The 25,232-nt window shown below is 37.3% G+C and overlaps 1 protein-coding gene across 1 annotated transcript in view; it reads right to left on the minus strand.

Annotated features, from left to right (window-relative positions):
- Window positions 1-12,102: 12,102 nt before the first annotated feature.
- Window positions 12,103-25,232, minus strand: part of si:dkey-288a3.2 (protein phosphatase 1 regulatory subunit 37) — a 47,916-nt gene continuing 34,786 nt past the window's right edge. The window contains exon 11 of the mRNA XM_067366888.1: window positions 12,103-12,180. Within this exon, the coding sequence (XP_067222989.1) occupies window positions 12,103-12,180 (78 nt within the window). The remainder of the gene's footprint in view (window positions 12,181-25,232) is intronic.

Here is a 25,232-nt window from a genome sequence, read left to right on the forward strand (position 1 = left end):
TTTTCAAAAACATTAAAACAATCTTACCAACCCCAAATTTTTGAAGGGTAGTGTACATAAGAGACTGCATTCCTACCAACAGCCTAAAAAGAAAAGTTAAAAACTGTAGCGGGAGAGACACTTTTGCTTGCATAATGAATTATTCATATCCAAAAAAATGTAGCCATGCCAATAGGTGTCAGTCCAACAACATTGTCATGTCACATTGTTTCCAAGTGTAATTTTAATTAGTGACACTGCTAATAAAGTTGCTTGTGTGTGTGTGTTTTTTTTAAGTCACTTTGGATAAAATAACATTCAATAATATTAAATAAAGTTTCTTGGATAGGTGATCTTAAACATATTCTAATTTAAACATCTTTATAGTTCTGTTTGTTCTTTTTTTTTTTTTTTGCTGATTGTATGCTTCAATGTATGGTGACCTCCACGAGTATACATAACTGTTGACCCACTCAGCCTGTTGGACTAGCTCGAATGTGGGACCATATGTTTCAATGTTCATGGATTAGCAACAGTGCATTAGAGAGGCAGAAGTGGCTTCCTTCTAATTAATGATTTAGCACCTCACAGGTACACACACACACACACACACAGTTCTACGCCTCATCCGGCCCTGCTTTGTCAGTCCTCCCGAATGAAGGGCTGTCTGCACGCTGTGGCAATCTCTAGACTGACTTTGTTTGAAGTCACTCTTGTCTGTCTCTTCACCGGTGCGCCTGTCTGTTGGTCGCGTCCCCCTTTTTTAATGAAACAGAAGCGTTAATAGAATCACTGGGAAAAGCAGGTGATAAAAGTCGATCCGTCGAGCGCGCCTGTATCCTGAGTTGCGAGCGCACTGTTCAAACAGAGCATTGTTCAAAGACAATGCATGCAAAAGACACACGCGCTGCCGAAGGAATAGAAAAAAAAGAGAGGGAGAGAAAGGGAAATGGAAAAAAAGCTGCTCCCTGTCTTCAGCGAGATCAAAACAACTCCAAGGTAAAATATACAATGAAGGGCCCCCTGATCTGACCAGCATCTCAGATGAGAGGAGGATGCAGTCTTTCTGACATGTTACAGAGGGAGAGAGAGACGGAAAGCAAAATAAAGAGGCCTCACAAAAGTTTGAGATATTCAGGCCTTATGAATGCATTCATGGAACATTGTACATGCATTACAAATGTCAAATTAACGCCCGCTTGAGCCGAAATGATATTCTGAGCATATGAAATGACCCTCAAAGAGATGAAAAACATCCAAAATGGGAGGTAAACGCGCTCGACTCGGTTCATTTCAGCCCTAATAAAGATATCGCATCCCGGCCTGACAATACGAATGAATTTCGGTCACATTCTGAGACGCATTTTTGAAACGTCACCCCGGGATATTTGCGATCGAGTGCTTTTTTCATACGTCGACGGAGCGAGCTGTCATTTTCTCATTGCGGGAAAAACAGAAGTCTCTTTCACACTTCATTGGCCATCGCGGAGATCAATACAGGCGCCGGTAAGAGGAATATCAACCGGGGATGGTGCAGAAGTATCTGTAGAAACGGCACCGGGGAGAACAAAACGAAAAAGAGGAGGAGTGGAGCTGCGTTAGAAGGCGACACAGATGGACAAGAGCCTTTATGGTGGCGGCTCCTGCTGGCATGGTGCCACCAGCCCCAGACTCCCTTTGTTTGCCAGGCTACTAAACTAATAGAGATAAAAGCAGGTTCCCGCTGGCCAGGAATTATAAAGTCATTAACGAATACAAATAAGGCTGAGAAAGAAGGGGCAAGGAGAGGAGGCTTTCTCTGACCAGCTGAGTCTGAGAGGAGGGACGCAGTTTTGGCGAATCTGTCCGAGGTTGGACGTCTCTGAGTGTGTAAACAACCCTGATTTCCTCTTCTGCTATTCGCTTGTCTCTAAAAACATGGGTTGTGTCATGTGGTGTGACATGATAGACCTAAGTTCAAACAGCATTTTTGCAAATTACTGTACTGTACTTTGTAGTGAACCGTGAATTGAGAGAATACCTGGAATATTTATGCTAACTATATATAAATACCTTTAAAAAAAATGTAAAAAGTTAAAATTTGTTAATTAAAAAAGAATAAAATTTTATTAAAAAGTAAAAATGAATAAAATAATCTCATGTACGCATCAGATTTCCATATACACTTAAGCAAAATGTGAACAAAAATTCACACACACACACACATATTATATATATATATATATATATATATATATATATATATATATATATATATATATATATATATATATATATTTATATGTGTGTGTGTGTGTATATACATATAATGTATATACATATACATTATATATATTTTATATATATATATATATATATAAATATATATATATATATATATACACACACACACACCTATTTTAAAAAAATTGAGAGGATATATGGAGTATTTATGCTAACTGTATATAAATACCTTTAAAAATGTAAAAAAGTTAAAATGTATTAATTTAAAAAGAATAAAATTTGATTAAAAAGTAAAAATAAATAAAAAAAATCTCATGTGCATGTCAGATTTCCATGGATACTTAAGCAAAATGTGAACAAAAATTCACACATACACACACACACACACACACACACACACCTACTTAAAAAAATACCTTGAGAAGTAAAAGTGATTAAAATTGGTTTAAAATATTATTACAAATAATAAAAAAAAAAAAAAAAAACATAAAAAATCTCATGGACATTCCCATATACATTCAAGCTAAATGTAAACAAAAAATGATCTATTAATCATAGCAATTTCTGGTTTATATCAGACAGATCAGTATATATCACCATATCATACATAGACAGTATTCTGTTTCATTATCTGGTCACACAGGCATTCATTTCTATTTTCTTTCTCCTAAAATCTTTTAATTTCCTTTTTTACTTTTATCTGCACAATAGATCCTCAGCATGTCTTCCCTTCCCTCGAGTAATCTCAATATTATTTAAGGTAGCCATTGCACAATGGCTGTGAAAATGGGAGTCATTTAAGCCCTTCTCCCCAAGCAGTGGTCTTGGCAACTAAACTAGCTCATTTGTTCACTCTGCATTCCCTTGGACAGCCTTATAAATGGAGGCACTATCCAATTATTACAGGGGATAAAACTAGAGCTCCAGCAAACCATAGCAGAATCTATTACCAGCGAGAGTTTGTGTGTGTATGTGTGTGTGAAAGAGAAAAGCTGTGCCCATATGCCTCAAAAACTACTCCATACAGGACAAGTGACACATCACCGAGACCTAAACACATGAATATTCTTCAACCTTGATGGCAATATGTTGGCTTATGATGTATTGGAATAAATCACTATGATGCTTAATCTTTAGTTTACCTTAAATGTTGTGGTTTATTTTTTATTTTTTTAATCCCAAAATTAAGTGCCCAAGAGAGCTTAGCACAAAAGTTCATGATGATATTTGACATCTTTCAAGATATATACAGTATGCTTGCTAAAAGTTGCGTTCATGTGCGCACATATGAAGGGATTTTTGGGAATGAATATGGATTCATTGCATATCTGTATGAAGCTGGCTTTAAGTTGATATTCAATGATGAAAAAAGGGTTACTTTGAAAACTCTCTGATAATTGGCTTCTTAAAAGCATCTCATTTTTAACAATGTCACTGTGGCTGGTGGATGACAATTAATCTGTTTTCCAGTGTTTTCTTGGCATCTGTGCCAATTACTTTATATGCTAATATATGTAAATTAGTCAGCATTTGAGATGCCAGTAAAAACTATGCTTGTATTGTATATTATTTTTAATTCATGCAATACCATTGAAGTCTATTTTCAAAGATAATATTTTAAATCTTAAATAAATCGTTTTTTAAAAAATATATTAGGATTGGAAAGTAACACTTACATGCCTTAGTAAAACAAATATAGCAGCAACTAAGCTCTTAAAAATAGTTTAATACTTTTCAAATAATAATTTCATACAACACAATCAGCTAATGCTTTGCAACAGAAAGAATCTTTGAAACAATCGGACTTGCTTGCATCATTTCTTTGTTTACCACTATGACAATGAGAATTAGTCACTCCACGTATGAACGCAGCTCCAAACGCATTTATTTCTGACTCGAACAGTCAAACTGCATTTTCACACTCACCATACATCCTATTTAAGTGCGTCCTGGATTTTGTATTTGTCATTGTGTCGGCACATTAATATTTTTTTTTTTTCTTTTCTTTTCCATCTCTGTTAGTGGGAAAGAGGATAATGACTTCACCGCTAAGTAAATGTTAATGAATGCACTTCGCCATCTGACTAGGTCTTTTCTCTTAACATAAATAGCTATAATTACCAACATATTCTCTCTCACTCCATCTCTCTCTCTCTCTCTCTCACACACACACACACACACACACACACACACACATACTATGACCTGCATCAAAAGTATGTTCTTCAGTGTCCTGCGTTAAGTAAAGATGCTTCTCATCTCTGAAGGTAGATGTCACTCTTGCACACTAAATGGATCTGTAAGCTTCAGCCTGAGAGATGATGGATGTTTAATGTTGGGTAAATTAGTATTAGCTAAAACAACAACAAGAAAAAAAAAAAACAATTGTGATCTCAGAAATATATTAGAAAGATGTACAGAATGCTTATTTATTGTGAGCAATATTTTAAAATAAATTATTAAAAGTATTCGTTTAGAAATGTATACAAGTTTTAACATTTTAAATTCATAAAAATAGACACTGGACTTTGAAAGAAATATTTTAGCTGCATTAATGAACGCTTTTATGTAATATTTTCCTTGCTAATTAAGATTTAAAATTCACTAATAATTTATTTGAATCTGTGTTCTCTTTATCTGCAAATAATCATTAATTAAATCAATGTTTAAAAATGAATTAATAATAAAGCTCCATAATTTTGCTTATTAACATCTTCCACCAATATATCAATTCCTTTTAGACAAAAATCAGCAAATCATTCACTGCCAGTCATATGGAACTAGTTGGTTCTGTCATAGACTACTAAACTAACACATATGCGTTCATAAATCCTGATACGCTGTTCCAAACCTACTGATGCAATAATAAAAACAAAAATCATAAATATTTTGTTCTGTGCAAGACTGATACATTATAAATTATCAAGTTCTTGTTTTTTTACATTTGTGTGAAACTGCAAAAATAATTATTCGATTTAGCTTAACAACACATTTTCATAATTACCACATATTACTCACGAGAAGTACAATGAATGCGCAATCTGATAATTATAATAAGCACACTCATATTGGAAGTGTATCAGACAAATGTGACATTGTGTCAAACTAAAGTTACAGTACTAAAGATGAGTGGCTCAGTCCTGAACATCATCATAAACATATTCAAACACACACACACACACAGTGAATCATATGAATATATATCTCCTGTGTCAGTGCCTTGGAGGATGGCAGCGAGCTCTGCGATCCGCAGCTCTCCCGGCTGATTCAAAAATGTATCTTTCAGGCGTTTATTATCAATTTGACTTTATCTTCTCTTTACCAGAGGTGTGAAATCTCAACCTCATACGTGTAATTAAGGTGGGCCGCCGTGCTTAAGAGAGGCTTGATTTGAAGCGATTACCAGAGGCGAGAGCTGAAAAGTACACCGCTGTGACCTCAGGGGCAGTCTGGAGAGCTGCTGGCTGAAGCCACAGCTAATTTAATTGATCTCCTCAGCTTTACATTTAAATATCATCACAGTAGCGATGAGCTCCAGATAGGCTTTGTTCTTGTGTGTGGCTGAAGAGAGATTATTCGCCGTGCAGATCTGACCTGATGGCTTCCCTCCCCACTAAACTCTTCTGTTTGTTCAGCCTAAGAGCGCACGAGACATCAATCCAGCCGTTTGGAAAGATGCCGTTTGGGTGATAGTGGTTTCAACTGTTGTTGCTACATGAATATGATTGTTGCTCTAAAAGGTGGATTTGCAGATGGAGGACAAGTCGAGTCAAGTCATGTTTGTTTATATAGAGCTTTTTTTTACAATACAGATTGCTTCACAGCAGCCAACTCTTTATACAATAAATTATTCTTGGACAGTACTAAACAAGAAAATAGCTGAATCAATGATGCAAACGTCATCAAATATGAGACTAGAATCTAATTCTGCTGTAAAGCCAGTTTTGAAATGATGGTTAATGGACAAAATTAAAATTTTGCCATAATTTACTCACCCTTAAGTTGTTCCAAACCTGTATGAGTTTCTTTCTTTGGCTGAACACAAAAGAAGATATTTTGAAGAATGTTGGTAACCAGACAGTTGATGGCACATGTTGACTTCCATAGTAGGAAAAAATGGGTGCTTTCAACTGTCAAGTTATAGACAAACTTTAAAATATCTTTCTTTGTGTTCAAAAAAGAAGAAAGAAACTCATACAGATTTGGAAAAACAAGATCATTTACATGAGAAAATGGTGACAGAATTTTCATTTCTGAGCAAACTATAACTTTAAGGAAACATTCCATTTAATCATTCTGCAAAGATTACGGCAATGTTACTTTTGAATGTTCTCTGAACATCCTGAAACAAGTAGAACATAAAAAAATTTTTTTTACAAAAAACGCTCCATGAGTGATGTATAAATAACGTTTTTGAGCTAATGTTTTGAAAACTTTCCATCAATATTACAGGAAGAATGTTCATTTGTAACTTGGTCGATTTTTGTCAATCGGATCACAAGTGGATGAGGGAGACACATACCCTTTTACACCTGGTGTTTTAATCCTCTTTTGTCCAATTTTGACCACTTCTGTCCTGATTTCTTCAAGCGGAGTTTCTATAGGCGGGTAAATGTATGGGTTTTTTCAGATCTTTCAATCTAATGGACAAAATAAACTTGCGCAATTTACAAATGTACGCGCCTGGAGACAACACACGGAGAGCAGCAGCTTTCATTTTAGCTGACAAAGTTTAAATCCTGTCTAGCTAGCGTGCTTCCCATAATGTTTACACATTAATATTTAGGCGGAGAGTCTTTAGTGGCTGTTCGAAAACATTCGACCACATGAGCGTTTCCACTATGAAAGCAACCTGGTTGAATATGTTTTCGACTACCTCTGGATTTGGTCGAAAGTGGACAAGTTCAAAAGGTTTCACACCCCATTTACACATGTATTTAGCGTTGTCCACTTGTGATCCGATTGACCAAAACGCATCTTAATACCAGGTGGAAACAGCGTCTTTGAGAACCCTAACCCTAACCTTGAAAGTTTTGAGAATGTTCACTGTTAGCTGGAAAGCTCGAGTCGATGTTGACTCAATTCAGTTCAATAACAATGTCGATGTCGCAAAATTCGTCAATTATGAAACAAATTAAATTTATAATATGATATAATTATTTAATAATTATTATATAATATATTTATAATATTATCAATTATATAATTTTAATTTATTTATTAATAGTATAAAGCAGCTCTACAGAATGGGGCTTATGCGCAACAAACTTCCGTATTCTGTAAAACAGGCTGCATCGCTTTCACTTCAGATCTTTTGTATGTGCTTCATTAAATATAGAGCTGTTTTACTCAAGATGCCTTCCAAATACCAAAGCATAACCGATATCCATCACATACGCAGACTGATATCCAAAAGATTTCGAATTTTCTTCTTCTCACTAACGTTTGGATATCAAATATGAATAAAACAAAACGATAAAAATAACTATCTAGATTAGCTGATTACACCAACAAGCGGATGCGATGAAACTTGTGACATTCAACATAAAGCCTATAGAGTAATTATCCAGCTCAAGTTTTGTTCTCATTCGATAATATCATAGTAGACAAAACAATATTATAGAATATTTAGTGTCTTTTAAACCCTAAGGAAGTCGAAGGCAACAGTGGCAAAGAATCGCTTCATCAGGTGACAGAAATAAAAAAGCCGAACTGCATAAATATGAAGCCGTGCTGTTGCATTTAAATATAAAAACAGAAATGAAACACAGCCTCTAATTCAAAATGCATTTCCCTCTGCTCAACTATGACAATAACATTCAATCAGACAAAGGGGGAAGCATTGAAATTCCACATTAAAAGAAAGAGAGAGTGAATTTAATAAAAGGACTAAGACATAGTAGAGGAGGAAGGAGAGAGGAAAACAGACACTGCCTCCCGCACTAGCCGCATTAGCCCGCGTAGTGCTGGGCGTCCTCTCTGCCGGTTTTGCCTGTGCTGATTTTAATGAGTCATTTCGATGCACGCTATGAAGATTAGGTGCCGGTGACGGCACTGCGCCATCTGTAAGGTAGCCGAGCGGTCACAGTAATCCATCTCACGCTCTCTGTCGAGAGTAGAGAGACGGCGGGACAAGGTCACCACAGGTGGAACCGTTAACGCAGTGACAGAACGTGGACCGGAAACCTTTTCTGAGAAGCCGCTTCTCAAAACCTCCAGGAGATTTGTTTTTATTTACCGCGAGGTGACTGTGTTTGAGATCAAAAACGAAAAAAGCAGTGTTTTTCTTCTTTTCAGGATCATTGTGCATCAATTTAGGGTCTGGGTGACCAGTTAAGATGAGATGTTATGAAAAGTTACAGCTTGAATTTCTTTCAAAGCACTAAACTAAGCCTCAATGTATATATGGAGTGTTTTTCAGTCGCTAAGTGGTGTCAAGGATCTTGGAGCAAGCTGTAAATCAAGGGTGCACCTTGGCTATTTACAGCAAATTATACAGCATGAATGATTCAGTGATTAGAAACATTCTGGCATTCATTACTTTCGCAAGGTCTGAAGGACTTAAACACTGCTAGCTCTTCACACTGTACAAATGCCCAAAACCTTGAGAGAGAGAGACGGAGTGAATCACAGGAACAAATTTATTTAAAATATGTGCCTGAAGCGGTATTAATAACACTTGAGACTACAGATCCTCCTTATTAGAAAGCGTTAAAGTTTTTGTTAGTAAGAAGCTTGCAAAGCTTACTTTTAGACTGGCTGTTGCTTAATGTGGATGTGTCAAAAAAAAAAAAAAAACTCACTTTTACCCACATGTATGTGCACTCCTAGTGGAAGGTTATTAATTTTTTTTTCTTTCTTCTTCTTTTTTTTTGTGTGATTAAAAACATGAGGAAGAAGGTAAGACAACAGCGGTAAAAGACGAAACCCTGACTGTCTGCGTAAATGCATACAAATTGCTGCTGATGAGGTCTTTACTGGGACAGTGTTTATCTCGTAATACCTCTAGTTTTAAAACAGCACACTGTCCCCGCTCTTCCGGTGTTTATTTGAATAGACCTAGCTGAATGAGTCTTTCTGTAATTGATCCCTGGGGGACGGGAATGTCTAGGCCCACCGAATCCACATTTCCCCCAATTACGGATGCCATCGTGCTCCAAAAACAGAATCAGAGCACACATCACAGTCAGAAACCCTGTGTTACTGACACAACCTCACAAACACTGGCTGCCTTCACAGGGTCCCTACGCAGTGTTCACTGCTGCCTGCGCACTAAGCAGAGTATAGATTTAGAAGTTAAATTGTTTAAACACACAAAACACTTGATTCACACAAATTATGGGTTTTGAGTAAGATGACAGACTTATAAGTAATTAGTACATACTTAAATATGCATATAATACATGTATTGTTTAATATATCAAATATTAAAGTATTATGTTTTTTACTGTATTATTAGTATTATATATACATATAAATTATTCATGTCATTCCTCCAGTCTTCAGTGTCACACAAACTTTCAGAAATCATTTTATGATGTTGATTTGCTGCACAAGAAACATTTTATTTATTAGCGTCATTTATATATTTTTTTGTGGAAGTTGACACATTTTTTCAGGATTCTTTGATGAATAGAAAGTTAAACAGAACAGATTTTTTTTTTTTTCTGTAGTAATTTAGGTCTTTATTTATTTATTTATTTGCTGAAAAAGTATACATTTCTTTAAAAAAAAGAAAAATGTACTGACCCCAAACTTCTGACCAAATATTAGGCCTATACATTACTTAAAAATCATTAAATATTATTAGTATTATAGAGTATATAATATTATGACATTAAAATAAATTATATTATACAAATTTGAAATGAAGTAAATGTACAATTTAAAGGATTAGTTCACTTCTGAATTAAAATTTCCTGATAATTTACTGCGTTCTTCAGTCGAAAAGAAATGAAGGTTTTTGAGGAAAACATTCCAGGATTTTTCTCCATATAGTGGAATTCAGTGGGGTTCACTGGGTTGAAGGTCCAAATTGCAGTTTCAATGCAGCTTCAAAGGGCTCTACGTGATCCCAGACGAGGAATAAGGGTCTTGTCTAGCGAAACAATTGGTCATTTTCTAAAAAAAAAAAATGTATATACTTTTAACCACAAATGCTTGTCTTGCATTAGCTCTGCGATCTGCGCTCATCATGAAATCACTTTACAGAGGTCATGCATGACGTAGGCAGAAGTACCGATCCAGTGTCTACAAAGGGAACGTGCAAAGATTAAGGTAAAAAAAAGGTAAAACAATGATATGGGACGATTTTGAAGTTGGAGAAGTTTTTTGCCCTACCGCAGTACTTCCACCTACATCACGTGTGACCTTTCAACGTAATGTGTGGCGCATCGCAGAGCAGTGCAAGACAAGCATTTGTGGTTAAAAAGTATATAAATTTTGATTGATCATTTTGCTAGACAAGACCCTTATTCCTCGTCTGGGATCGCATAGAGCACTTTGAAACTGCAATTTGGACCTTCCACTCAGTGAACCCCAGTGAAGTTCACTATATGTATACAAATCCTGGAATGTTTCCCTAAAAAACCTTAATTTTGTTTTTTATTGAAGAAAGAAAGACATGAACATCTTGGATGACTTGGGGGTGAGGTCAATTAAGCAGAATAAACTTTATGTGCAGTGATGTATCAATATGTTCTGCAGTGCCATATAAACTAAACATATACACCCCCCCTATACTTTGAATTGACTTGATATGGTGAATACACTGTGAAAACTTCTAAGGGCACTATTGTACTATCTCCATCTGCCAGTGTTTAAATGACAGCGACAGTGTGCTTACTGAATGGGTATGAGTAGGCTTGCACTGGACGACAAAAAAATGGAAAACAGCATGTGTGGATTTTTGACTGGAGGTCAGTCAGACAGTGGCAGGACTTTCAGTTATAAATATAATTCACCTTGCCGTTCCACTGCAGCCACTGAACAGCTCTTCACTGAAGTCAGAACAGAGACAATCTTTCAAAAGTCCCTTGAAAAGTTCTTACACATGTGGAAAAGGGTTTTTTTCCCCTCCAAGACTGAAGCTTTAAAAATAAGGCCAGAAGCCCTCGCTGCCACTCTTTGCTATCTGGACAGTCTTGCAAATAGACTCCCAATAAAACAAAAAAGAAAAACATATTCAAACAACCGATAACATATAAAAAAACAAACAAAATAAAACAACCTGATGTTATCGGGGCATGTGCAAGGAGTGTTTGGAGGGCATTAATGTCTGTAGGACATGGCAGCGGTACTCGATTCAGGCCCAAAGCTGTGGTGATGGAGTGGCTGTGAGTTAATTACTGATTACCTCTGGGGCTGTTCACCTGTGAGCCCATCATTACCTCACACCCACGCCAAGCAGGTGCCATCCCTGGTTGTCCGCCACGCTTGTCTGCTGTGGCATGATTCCCTGGCCTGGGCCTAAAACCCTTTCGCAGGAACCACAGGGGCACATGGCACAGCTCGAACCTTAACATCTAGCGCTATCCGGCCAGAGGTCAACTTCTCATTTCTCTCCTCCCTCTCGGTTGGATGTGGAGCTCTCTCTCTTTGGCCTGGCCTGAAGTCACGGGCAGGGAAACAGCTGGCCAACGCCTGCCCGCTTGGACATGGCAGTTCTAGAGCATCGATAGTAGTGCCCACCACACCAGCTGATCCTCTCCCAGGGTCCCTGTCACGATGATGTCTTCATCGCTAACCGGAGCAGACGCCCGCTCCTGGCAGCAACTGGAGGTGACAACAAATCCAATTATCTCCCCTCCATGGAGCCCAGGCAGCCCATGCCGGTGTGACAGAGATGAGGACGGGGACAGGCAGTGCCCTGCCCACCTCATCCCACCCCTCCCCCTGATTTTAGTGGGCAAACACACAGACTACTGCCCCGTCACTCCAGTCACAGGGACAAGAGGACAAACAGAGGGCTCCTGTGGTCTACACACGAAAACAATGAGAGAGAGTTTTTTCCTTCATTTTTGACTCATTGTTTTTTATTGTAACTGCATGTACTTTCTTCAGACATTTTTATCCTTCTTTTGAACAAGAAAGAAAGAAAGAAAGTCCTACTGGCTTAGAACAACATGAGGATGTGTAAATAAAGACAGAATTTTCAATTTTGCGTGAATTACTTATTTAATTTTATTATTTTGAGCACAGCATGATAAATTGGTCGACCATAATCCTGTTGTAATCCTGCTGTCAGTCATGGTGGCTTGTCATTGACACAAATGTCCCAACACATGGATATATGAATGTATATAAAGGCATTAGCCAGAAAACTTGATTTGTGATGAGTGTTTTTTTGTGACATGCCCTGAGTTAACCTATATAAACCAATTAAATATCCATATACAAAATGAGCTTATACTGGAAGCATTAGAGGTGTTTTAAATGCATATTAAAGAAAAAGTATTGATTGTTTATAGGTCATCTTCACCTGAGAGGATACGATAGAGTGAGAAGGGCACTACAAGACTTTTACACTAGTATGCAGTGCTAGCGCTGCACAATTATGACACAATTGATTATTTTTCTTGATACTGTAATCATTATTAATTTTGATTACCACAATTGGCATTAAAATGCTTTTTTGTTAGGCTGTATATTGGTGGCTAATGGGTATTATCAAAGTCCCTTTCAAGGAAAGTCTGTTTACTCCGCAGCCATATTTGCAATGCCTCCGCTGTTTCGGGCATCCAAGACCAAGTCCTATCTATTTCAATGGGGGAATCCTGAAATTAACTCACAATTAAATAACACATTTCAAATCAACAAAATCTGACATGAATTGTCCCATAAATGTTGCTTCATATGCTCAAATAACATTAAAAAAGCTTATTTTTCAGGCTACATGCGCATATGCAGTCCTAAGCGTGAGTCTCAGGTTTCTTTGGGGACCAGAGCTTCTAACGGCAGCTGTAGTGACGCAATGACTTTATCAATCAGCAATTGGCTCTTTAACAAATGTATTGTTACCAGTTGACCTCAATCAATAGGTGGTAGATGATTTTACAAAAAAAAAAAAAAAAAGAACATACAAAAAAAATCATCTTCTTTACCTTTAATCATTCTCATTTCTCATAGTTGTCACTATTCTATAGGCCTAACAATAATTGAAATGCTTCATTCATGCGCACAACACTCAACTGTTGAAGGTGTTAACAGAAAATAGAAAGAGCACTGCACACCAACAAAAACCTAATAGATCCTCCATATTCATATTCAGGCCATGGCACTGCAGTCTTGTTTATTTGAAAGGGAAAAGAAGATTCTCTTGGCCAAAGTCCTTCTGATAAAGGCAATGACTCACAGGTTTCATGATATTCAGATGAGCTTTCAATGTGGGTGACTGATGACACAGGGCGCTTAAGCATGGAGTTGGTGGACATGCCCAGAGAAAGATTCTGAAATTCTGATGGACCAACTCATCCAATGGGCCATTTCTAGTGGAGTAGAGGGAAAAGATAGCATCCAGTCCCATCAAAATATGAGCCAATGTGTTCCAGGCAAAGGCTTCTGAGACAGCTCAACAAAGAACCACTGAAGCAAGGGCTTCTCACACTTTACTCTACGTTTACCGCACCTGTCTATATGGACACGTACAGTGATGACACTATGCATTAGTATAGGAAATCAAACAGAGTTTTCACCCTAGAATGAACATTCTGTCATTATTTTCTGATCTTTATGTCATTTTCCTTTCCGACAGAGCTCTCAAATTTTATTAGGTTCAGATTTGTTGTTCAGAATTTTTATTTTTGAGTGAACTGTCCCCACAAGTGGCTATGTCAAGGCTCAACAAAAAGAATAGTTGCGTCCCAAATGAATTTCTATACACTATGCACTTATACACTATGTACTTGTGCACTATGCACTCATCCATGTAGTGTGTGAATTGTATAAGGTTATTTTGTCACTTAACAAGGTTATTTTGTCCTCCCTTCCCCTCCACTATGTAATTAAAGCTGCGACAGTTGAGTGCACGAAGTGTCCAACATTCCACACTTTGTTTTTTCCGTTAATTTAGTGCATCATGTCTGTCAGTTTAAATCTAGACTAAAAACACATCTCTTTGCTCTTGCATACACATAACACATTATCAATACATTAACATTTTTCAAATCCGTTAAAGGATTGCTACGCTGCAATAATTAGGTCGGCCGGAACCGAGAACATTTCCTATAACACTAGATATACCTGTACATCAGAATAAGAATGGCATCTACGCTAATATCTGTCTCTCTGCTTATCCTTAGGTTTGCCGGGTGCTGGATCCAGGCCGTATCCAGATCAGATGGAGAACCTGTGTCTGGACCTGACTACAACGTAGCCCAGTAGACAATGGGCCTACAGATCCAGTTCTGGCTGCATCTATAATTCTGATTTTTAATCCCCGTATCCGCTTACATATATTTATATATAATCTATTTTCAATCTCTATAATAAAAATGTATAATTCAGATTTTGATCTCCATATCCATTTACATATATTATATATATCTTCCAAGGGGTTTTTTCCCTCCTAGGACTTTTTCCCAGTGCTAGCACGCTGGGTTTTTCTCCTAGGGTTTTTTTTCCACCCCTGGGAGTCAGCCGACATTGGCTTAATGTAGCACCATCTTGTATATGTTACATATTACCACGCTTGTTTGTCCAGCTTATTTTTAACCACTTCCCTTTTTTTCTGTGCTTCTAATATGTAAAGCTGCTTTGAAATAATTACCAATTGTAAAAGCGCTATATAAATAAATCTGACTTGACTTGACATCATCCGGGTATTTAAAGTGTACTTTTTCTTTTTGGAAATTTCAGTGTGAACGCACTACTCGCACTATTTATACTTAAAAATGTCATAGAATAGTGTGCACCTAATGTTTTGACAGTCAGACCAGTCGTTCTGATTTTTACTTGCTCTGCATGCCATCATTTTCACTGGAACCACTACAAAAATGTTAAGCAGCACAAATGGTTTTCAACATTAATAATAATAGTGTTTTCCTGAGCACAAAGTCAGCATATTAGAATGATTTCTGAAGGATCATGTGACACTGAAGACTGCAGTAATGATGCTGAAAATTTACCATCCCAATATATATTATATATATATATATATATATATATATATATATATATATATATATATATATATATATATATATATATATATATATATATATATATAAAAAATAACATAGAAATATAAAAACATAAAAACAATTTAAACAAATATTTTAAGTTGTAATCATTTTTTATAATTTTAGTTTACTGCATTTGATCATATAAACAGTCTTGGTGAGACTTCTTTAAAAAAAACTTTAAAAAACATCTTACCAATGTTAGTGTATATTTATTATTTTACAAAATGTAATTTTTCTTTTACAAAATTTATTTATTTATTTAAATAAGCAAGCAGCTGGAAATGATATAACTACAGTATATTGTACCTCCATAAATTCATAAACGCACCTTGCTGAAAAACAATGGAATATGATTATTCCTTGGTTTGTTGACTTTTCTGTCAACTTACTGTTGAGCCCTGTCTGTGTGTATGTATGTGTGTGTGTGTGTGTGTGTGTGTGTGTGTGTGTGTGTGTGTGTGTGTGTGTGTGTGTGTGTGTGTGTGTGTGTGTGTGTGTGTGTGCTTTTGTTTATATTACATTGTGGGGACCAAATGTCCCCATGATGTAATATAAACCTGAGTTCACCTACATCGTGGGGACCAGCCAGCGGTCCCCACAATGTAAATGGGTTTATAAATCATATAGAATGAGTTTTTGTGAAAAAGTAAAAGTTTGCACAGTTTCCTGTGAGGGTTAGGTTTAGGGGTAGGGGCAGGGTAGGGGGATAGAATGTACAGTTTGTTCAGTGTAAAATGCATTGAAGTCTATGGAAAGTCCCCACAATTCACAAAAACAAACATGTGTGTGTGTGTGTGTGTGTGTGGGTGTGGGTGTGTGTGTGTGTGTGTGTGGGTGTGGGTGCTTTTGTTTATATTACATTGTGGGGACCAAATGTCCCCATGATGTAATATAAACCTGAGTTCACCTACATCGTGGGGACCAGCCAGCGGTCCCCACAATGTAAATGGGTTTATAAATCATATAGAATGAGTTTTTGTGAAAAAGTAAAAGTTTGCACAGTTTCCTGTGAGGGTTAGGTTTAGGGGTAGGGGCAGGGTAGGGGGATAGAATGTACAGTTTGTTCAGTGTAAAATGCATTGAAGTCTATGGAAAGTCCCCACAATTCACAAAAACAAACATGTGTGTGTGTGTGTGTGTGTGTGTGTGTGTGTGTGTGTGTGTGTGTGTGTGTGTGTGTGTGTGTGTGTGTGGGTTAGTATATTCACTTATTGGAATCTTACTAATAACAGGGTTCGTAGACATTTTTACCACTAAATTTCCATGACTTTTGAGGCAAATATTTGTATCCAAACAAATATTCCATGAAAGCCTATGTATACATGAAAAATAAGAATAAAAATCCATGTTCACATTTATCATAGCATATCTTAACTAAAATTAATGACTATTAATGCTTTTTGTTTGCTTGCTAGTTTTTTTTCAATAAGCACAAGCTTATTGTTAGAATTCATAAAAATGTTACCAGTCATCTGGCGAATGACAGAGTTTCATACATACTCGCCAACACCGATTTGATGCTTGGCAAGTGTTAATTTTAGGCCTTGTACATGGGAATTTCTCACATTATAAGCCTGCAGGACCTGATTAAACATATATTCTATTATAAAGATATTGTGAAACAAATTTCCATGACTTTTCCAAAACTTTCTGGGTTTATTTCTTCAAAAAATGTCCAGGCCTGGAAATTGCTATTTTAAAATTCCATTACTTTTCCATGTTTTTCATAGCTGTACGAAATGTAGTTCCAAACGTAGGTTCAGGAGGAGCCTAAACATTCAGTCCTGTGTATAATCATTACGAGCGTAGATAAACAGCAGTCACTGCGTCATCCCAGTGACAATACTTCCAGCATCCCTCCTCCTCCCCATCTCCTCCTCTATTTCTCTTATTCTCCCTATGTGCAGTACTGTTATAGGGGGGTTTAGCTTGGAGCTTGAGCCTCCTTCGAGGACAGCAAGCCAAGTGTATTTACAATTAACTATTAAAACTGAACGGGCAGGCAAACTCGTGAACCCTGTAATAAAATTAAGTGTCATGTTCAAAGTCACTTATGTATTTGAGATCATCCACATGATTTGTGTCCATTTTGTATTGCCGCCACAATCTCTGGAACCACAACCTCATAAAAGGCCTTAGCATTTCGTCAGTTTGTTTTTCATATGCTCTACCCACAATCCTCAACCCCCGTTTTACCCTCAAATGGAAAAGAGGATGAAAAAAAAACAAAACAACAACAACCTCTACTTCCTGTGAAACTGTTGGTCGCACCTCTGACTGCACTGACGGGGGAGAGTAAAGCCATTAAAATGACACGGAGACAGATCATGTGTGACACTTCAAAGGGTCTGGAAAAAGCTGGAAAACTGAGCAGCGCAACCTCCTCATCCACCCTCCGGCGGGGAAGAGAGAAAAGAAAAAAAAAACACAAAGCCGACAAGCACGCGCCGCATGGTCAACACAAGCACCCAGAGACTCCCGCGCTCTCCTCTCGGCCTCCCCCCAGACCCAAACACAGACTCGTCCCCCGCGACTACACGTCCAATGATTACACTATTCCCGCTCTTGCGCTCAGAGGGGCTAATTAATGCTTTAATATGCAAATGAGTGCCACAGTAAATTACACAGCTGGCAAATATGCCTGTTTTGCCCCCAAAACTACATCAGGAAATGAGCAAGACTGTGTGTGGATTGTGAATGCAAAGAGACAGAAGGTTTATTTTGAAACCGCGAAGATAATTTCACCTCAAAGTTTTGATGGCAAAAGGGTAAAAGTTTATCTGCAAGATCTGAACAGGTTTTAACAGCGGACGGGTCTCGGATGGCAATAATTTAGGACAGTAGAAAAGTCACTTCAGATGCTACATCAATAAAATGCCGTATTTAATTTAACAAAAATGAAAGCAAGGCTGTAAGGGAAGTAGATATGGTCTGTTTAGTATGTCATACAGCTGATAAAATGCTCAAAAAAAATATAAGATTAGATGTGACCTACAGTAGGACCTAATTTTCAAACAATAGTGCAACACATTCTCATTTTTGCTCACATCTAGTTAAATATAGTGTCTAGTAAGTATATAGTCTAGTTTCTAAGCAGACTGATTCTTCAACAAGATATTGGTGACAACTGCTATTTTTTTCCATGACAGTGAGAGCAGATGCAAAGAAACAGAGAGATGTGAGAGTGTGATTTGGTTTAGCTTTGATAAACATATACTTGACTGCTTTGCTATATACGGCTGTTATTCTCATGCCCTGCAACCATGTGAAGTTGATGGGAGAAGATTCTGTGAAAGTATCACTAAAATATTGAACATGTTACTCACAAACTCCAATTCTCTAATTAAAGTTCAGGCCACAAAGAACTTTAAAGGCATTTTTTGCAGTCACTGAATCTGGAAGGTAATGGAGAGGTAAAAGCAGAAACAAATATGAAGCTGTGGAGCAGAGGTAGCACTTGCAATGCATAAGAGCTTTGAGTTTTATTCAAAATAAATGGCATAAAAAGCCTAGAACTACAAATTAAAATGAAATTAGACATAGGACACAATGATGAGACAAGCACATGTTTGTTTCGCCATGACTCTCAGAGGCACAAATCCTATATTTAGATATGTTTAATGCATATCACACTGGCGGTTAAAAAACAAAACTGCATGCACTTTGTGGAAGAACATTGTTTTGGTTGTGCTTCAGTTTTGCGTGACTGTGTGGATGAATATGGTTATCCTACTGCTCATAAAACATTCACTACTACACTTTAGACATATAACCAGCAATATTGAGTGCCGAAAAAATAAAAAATAAAACAATAACGACTTTATTCAACAACATCTAGTGATGGGCGATTTCAAAACGAAAATTTACGAATCTTTTGTTTCGAATCAGTGGTTCGCAACGTGTATCAAACTGCCAAAGTCACGTGAACCATTGAAATTTCGAAACACTTGAGATGTAACGAAGCCTCGTTTACTGAATCTGTCATCTGTCATCACACGACTTTCACGCTCCGAACCACTTATTCGAAACAAAAGATTCTTAAAGCAGTGTTTTGAAATCGCCCATCACTAGATATTGTTGAATAAAGTTGTTATTTTGTTTTTTTGCCACACAAAAATTATTCTCGTCGCTTCATAATATTAAGGTTGAACCACTGTAGTCACATGAACTGTTTTAAATATGTTTTTAGTAGTAAAAATTTGTAATTGGGGGCCTCACTGAGCCATCAGATTTTATCAAAAACATCTTAATTTGTGTTCCGAAGACGAACGAAGGTCTTATGGGTGTGGAACGACATGAGGGTGAGTAATTAATGACAATTTTCATTTTTGGGTAAACTAACCCTTTAAAAGGCACAATATGTAATCTTTCACCACTAGAGGTCACCTAGTCAAAACAAAGGCATAGCTTGATGACGGCAAGATTGAGCGCGGAATCATGGAAGATGTCGTCTTCACCTCACAGCTGGAGGAAAATAATCCGATGGGACTCGGGCAGAAATCATGTTCACAAATGAGATTATTAACATTACTGTAGTATGGAGCAGAGCAGGGCTGAGTGATGTTGGAGCTGAACGAGACCGCTGGAGCGATTTCTAATGAGAGACGAGCCTATAGCAAATTATCAGTTCAGTAAAATAACTTACCTGCTGAGTAATAAAAACACCATCTCCACGTTGCTTTCACAACATTTCAAATCCCTAAGTTCTCGTCATCTCTGAAACGCCAAGCCATTGTTGATTCTTGTTTTATTACGAGCTCTGTCGCGTTATCTTTTTGCCACCATACTCTCCTATGTTCAGTTTTTTTTTAAAAAAACAGGTGATTCCCCTAAGTTTAGCTGCTCCATGTCAACCTTTCTCTCTCATTGTGACAACTAAGGTATGTCACTTTCACACCATACACGCATCAAAGTAGCCGGAGCAACCTTTCTCTATTTACAGCTACACGCACAGGCGAGTGATGAATGTATGCAATTTCCTGTGAAAATGCATCCCGTTAGGTCTAAAAACACTTATAATTGGCTTACCTTAGCAAGTCAGGGTATGACAAAAAAAAAAAAACACGTTTTAGAAGAAGGTTTGATGATGATAGAAAATAATGTAATCATTTTAAGAGTTTCAGGCATTACTTTAAGTCCTATTCATGGAAAGTGCCAAAAGAACAAAAAAAAATCTGAAAACAGCAATTTAGTGCCAAAGGTTGTAGCCATGTTATTATTCACAAAAGTTAAAAAACTGAGCTTGCTGCAACAGCGCGCGTGTGTGTGTGTGTCATAAGCAGCTCATCAGAGGTCCCATGAGCAGGACCTGCTCTCTGTCTGCTCACTCATTCAACTCCAGCCATCATAGAGTCAGACACCATGACCGACCACAAACACCAACCCACTCTTAGTTCCACTTGGAGTCTGTCCCACAAGACCACCTGCCCCTCTACAGCCCTACCTGCATCTCTAATGATCCTTAATGAGAGACATCAGAGCAACATGAGTGTGCCATGCACAACAACAGTGACTTTAGGCAAACAGCAAAGCAAATAATAAAATACCATTGTTGTATATCATTGTCTTAAAGAGACAGTTTACCACAAAATAAATGTAAATCAGTGGGGTCAAATGTTGTATTGGGCCCCATTGACTTTCATTTTATGGACAAAAACTGTTCTTCTTTTTTGTTCCATAAAGATGAGTGAATTATGACAGAATTTTCATTTTGCTGTAAATTGTAGCTTTAAGACAAGAATGTTTTTTAAAATTTTTAGGGCCAGAGCACCGATAGTGTGAGGACCCTATTGTAATTGCTCGGTCAATTATTCTTCCTCTCCAAAATGAATAGCGTTTTTGAGGGCCTAAACATGCTCGAAAACTCATGAAACTTTGCACACACATCAGAAGTGGTAAAAAATTATGTCCGATATGGGTTTCAGAATTAAGGCCCCGGTATACTTCAAACGAAATTGAAGAAAGAACTGACGTGACGTCATTTCAAACAAAATCAGGCCAAAACGAAGTTCGTTTTGTGTTCTTTTTGGAAGCTCGAAACGGCTTGCCAAAGCGAATTTTCAGGAAAAGTTCGTTCCAGCACCAAAACACCTTCGTACTACCATTGGTCCATGATGATAACATAATAGGAGGTGTGTGCTGAGGCTCCGCCTTCATTCACGTCTGACTCATTTGATCTGTAGATTTCGTTGAGGTAAGAGCTCCGTGGGTGAAAACATGAACACACTAGATAGCTGCTTCATAGTACAAAATGAAGTTGTGATTGTAAAAAAATGAGGCACTAACACTGTTTTTCATGTTTGATACTGTAACGCTGCTTGATTTTAAGAAATCTATTGAATAAAGTGCTATATGAAGACGTGACGTGACTGGAGTGCTACTTTGCAGAGCTCGTGCTAACATTCCCATGTTGTTATGATCAGACACTTTTCTTATGCTTTCTATAATAAATGCTTACTGTTTTCTCATTTTTGTTGTGTTTATTTTGTTACTGAGAAGAAAGTGCACAACACATATTTACATATTCATCTAAACGTCAATCTTAGCAGTGTGGGCGGCGTCAGATGTTTGTTTACAGTATATCGCTGGTCACGCATTTCGAACTTCGTTTTACCCCTAAACGAAGAACAAAAAAGAATTTTGTTTGAAGTATACTGGAGCCTTTAGCTGTGGAAAAATGGCTCGATAGTGCAACCTACAAAATTTCAATTAAGTGCCCTTCGCACTACATTTCACGTACAAGTATGAAATTCGGTACACACATGTAACAGCTCAACACCTATAAAAAAGTCAGAGGGAGCAAAATCTGAAAACCCAACATAATGTCAGATATTCAGAATTTTCTCTGCAAATTTTTTGCAGTTTTTGCCATTTCCAGATGTTGTACTTTAACGAACTCCTTCTAGAGCTTTAATCAGACCAATGTCATATTTGGTCTGTCTAATCTAAAGGCCTTAGCGATGTTTCATTGCGAAAATCTTGAGTTTCCACTGAAGGGCGTGTCCGTGGCGGCCTGACAAAGTCTGATGCTTCACCATGAAACAGGAAGTTGATGTAACTCAGTCAAGCAATGTCGGATCTGCTCCAAACTTCACGTGTGATAAGAGTCCTGGCCTGAAGACATCTACATGCCAATATTCAGTTAGTCATAGCACCACCTGCTGGCAACAGGAAACGGCATGCTTTACACTGCAATTCAATCCCAGGAATACATTTCAAAATGCCATGAAGTACCACACATGCTAGAAATAAGTTAAATCATGCAACACTTGGCTAAGTGCTAAAGTATGCGATTAACGCTACGAAAGAGGAAGTTGTTGTAACTCAGACATACAATGTCCGTTCTGCCCCAGAACACGTTTGATAATAGTCCTGACCTGAAGACATCAACATGGCAAAATTCTGTTATACTCAAAGCGCCACCTGCTGGCAGCAGGAAGTGTGGTGCATCAAAATGACTGCCATATTTCTTCTCTATTTATCCGCTTAAATGAATATCACCCGTTTTTCACTGTTTTCCTAAGGCCACCGGGTGGTGGTGAGCCCGGGTGCGAGGGCCCTTTCATCACTGCTTGCAACTTTCCTTAGGAGAAATAAAAAAGTGCACATACAGTAAAAGTATACAGCTGTTGACAATATTATGACATTTATCTAATTAAATTATATTTATCTTATTTAATATAAATGATATTTCAATATGTATATAGAAATATCTGAAACGATACCAGTACTCATTTTTGCAGTTATCGATACACCGATACCAGCTGCATGTTCTTGCCCTCCACTCCGACAGCGAGTTGAGATGCACGCGCCACCTCTCATTCAATCATCTTTTGCTCTCCACTCCAGTTAAATAGTGTTGGTGTGTCCGTGTCTGAATTTCGGTGCGTGATTGCGCATACTTCGACTCATTCCCGCAGATTTTATGGTCACACGAAGCACAGACACATAATAAAGCCGCCTTTGATATAAAAGTGCCAAAATGAGTTTTTTTCCGTGGCTTATTAATGGTAAAATACACTCAGAAACAATGTCACAATGCCCATCTTGGTGAGTATTGACGTAAACGCAGTCATAAACAGTGAAGAATGTGTCCGTGTGTGCGTCAGGCCTTAAAGGGACAGTAGCCAAATAAACGTGCAGCTCTCTATGTTGTTAATGTTAATCAAACAACAAAAGACAAAGAGAAAATCACTTACTGCTCTTGACCGATTAACTTCTGTAACTTTGATTATTTCATTTTTAGACTATCCAATGTTATTTTACATTTGATTACTTTATTGATTTATTCAGTTTCTTTCCTGAATACTACTGTTAGACCTACCTGAAAAAAAATAAAGCAAGTCTATTTCATTTATATCTTTATTATATTGTATTTATTTGCACTATGGTTAGTAATTTGTTTATTTGTTCTTATTTTATTACTGTTTACTTGTCTTTTTTAAATTCAATTTACCATTTGAAATCAAGCTTCCTTGTGCTGTGTGTAAGATATTGCAACAAAATTGTAAAAACAAATAAGACAAGTACATTGATCAACATTTATATATGAGAAAAAGTTTAAAAGCTTTATCATATAAAGTTATCTCTGCAGAAGAAATGTTTGATTGCCTAGACTTTCAATAGATGGGGAAAAAAAGAAATAATATTAAAAATATCTATATGACATTATGTACAGTGTTTTTTCCCCGTGGTATCAAAAATGGTATTGAATATCGATATTTTTCAAGGTATCGTATCGAAGTTAGAAATTTCAGTATCGTGACAATACTACTTCTTACAAAGTATGACCTTAAAGCAAGGGTTCCCAACCACATTCCTGGAGCATTCAACATGATATTTTTGTTAACCACTAGCTGATGACGTTTCATTCTTCTATAGAAACCTGCATCGTAGCCTACGAGTTAATAAGTGTCATCAAACGGTCTACATGCATGTCGTGCCGGAGTTCAATGGATCCATGTCGCACAGTGTGATTTGTAATAATCTTAAAGGATTGCAAAAATCATGCAGTGTATCCCGGGCTTTAATCAAACACACCTGATTCAGATCATCAGCTCATTAGTCGAGAGTCCAAGACATGAAATGGGTGTGTCAGACAAAGGAGACATGCAAAATGTGCAGTGTTGGGGGGCTCCAGGAACATGGTTGGGAACCACTTCCTTAAAGGATTAGTTCACTTTAGAATTAAAATTTCCTTATTATTTACTCACCCTCATGTCATCCAAAATGTTCATGTCTTTCTTTCTTCAGTTGAAAAGAAATTAAGGTTTTTGAGGAAAACATTCCAGGATTTTTCTCCATATAGTGGACTTCAATGCCTACCAATGGGTTGAAGGTCCAAATTGCAGTTTCAATGCAGCTTCAAAGGGCTCTACATGATACCAGTCGAGGAATAATGCTCTCATCTAGCAAAACGATCTGTCATTTTCTAAAAAAAAAAAATTTAAATAAAATGTATATATTTTAACCACAAATGCACTAGCACTAGCTCTGCGAAACGCATCCACAACTTTAACGTAATCGCGTCGGAAAGGTCACGTGTGATGTAGGCGGAAGTTTAAAATGTGAACGTGCAAAGACTAAGTCAAACACCTTTCCAAGATGATTACGTAATGCGCATCACAGAGCTAGAGCAAGAAGAGCGTTTGTGGTTAAAACGTATATACATTTTTATTTTTATTTTTTTTTTAAATGACTTTTCACTAGATAAGACCCTTAATCCTCGTCTGGGATCATTTAGAGCCCTTTGAAGCTGCATTGAAACTGCAATTTGGACCTTTTGAACCTGTTGAAGTCCACTATATGGAGAAAAATACTGGAATGTTTTCCTCACATGGGGGTGAGTTA

This window comes from Chanodichthys erythropterus, chromosome 18 (assembly GCF_024489055.1).
Source record: "Chanodichthys erythropterus isolate Z2021 chromosome 18, ASM2448905v1, whole genome shotgun sequence".
In the NCBI taxonomy this organism is placed as follows: domain Eukaryota; kingdom Metazoa; phylum Chordata; class Actinopteri; order Cypriniformes; family Xenocyprididae; genus Chanodichthys; species Chanodichthys erythropterus.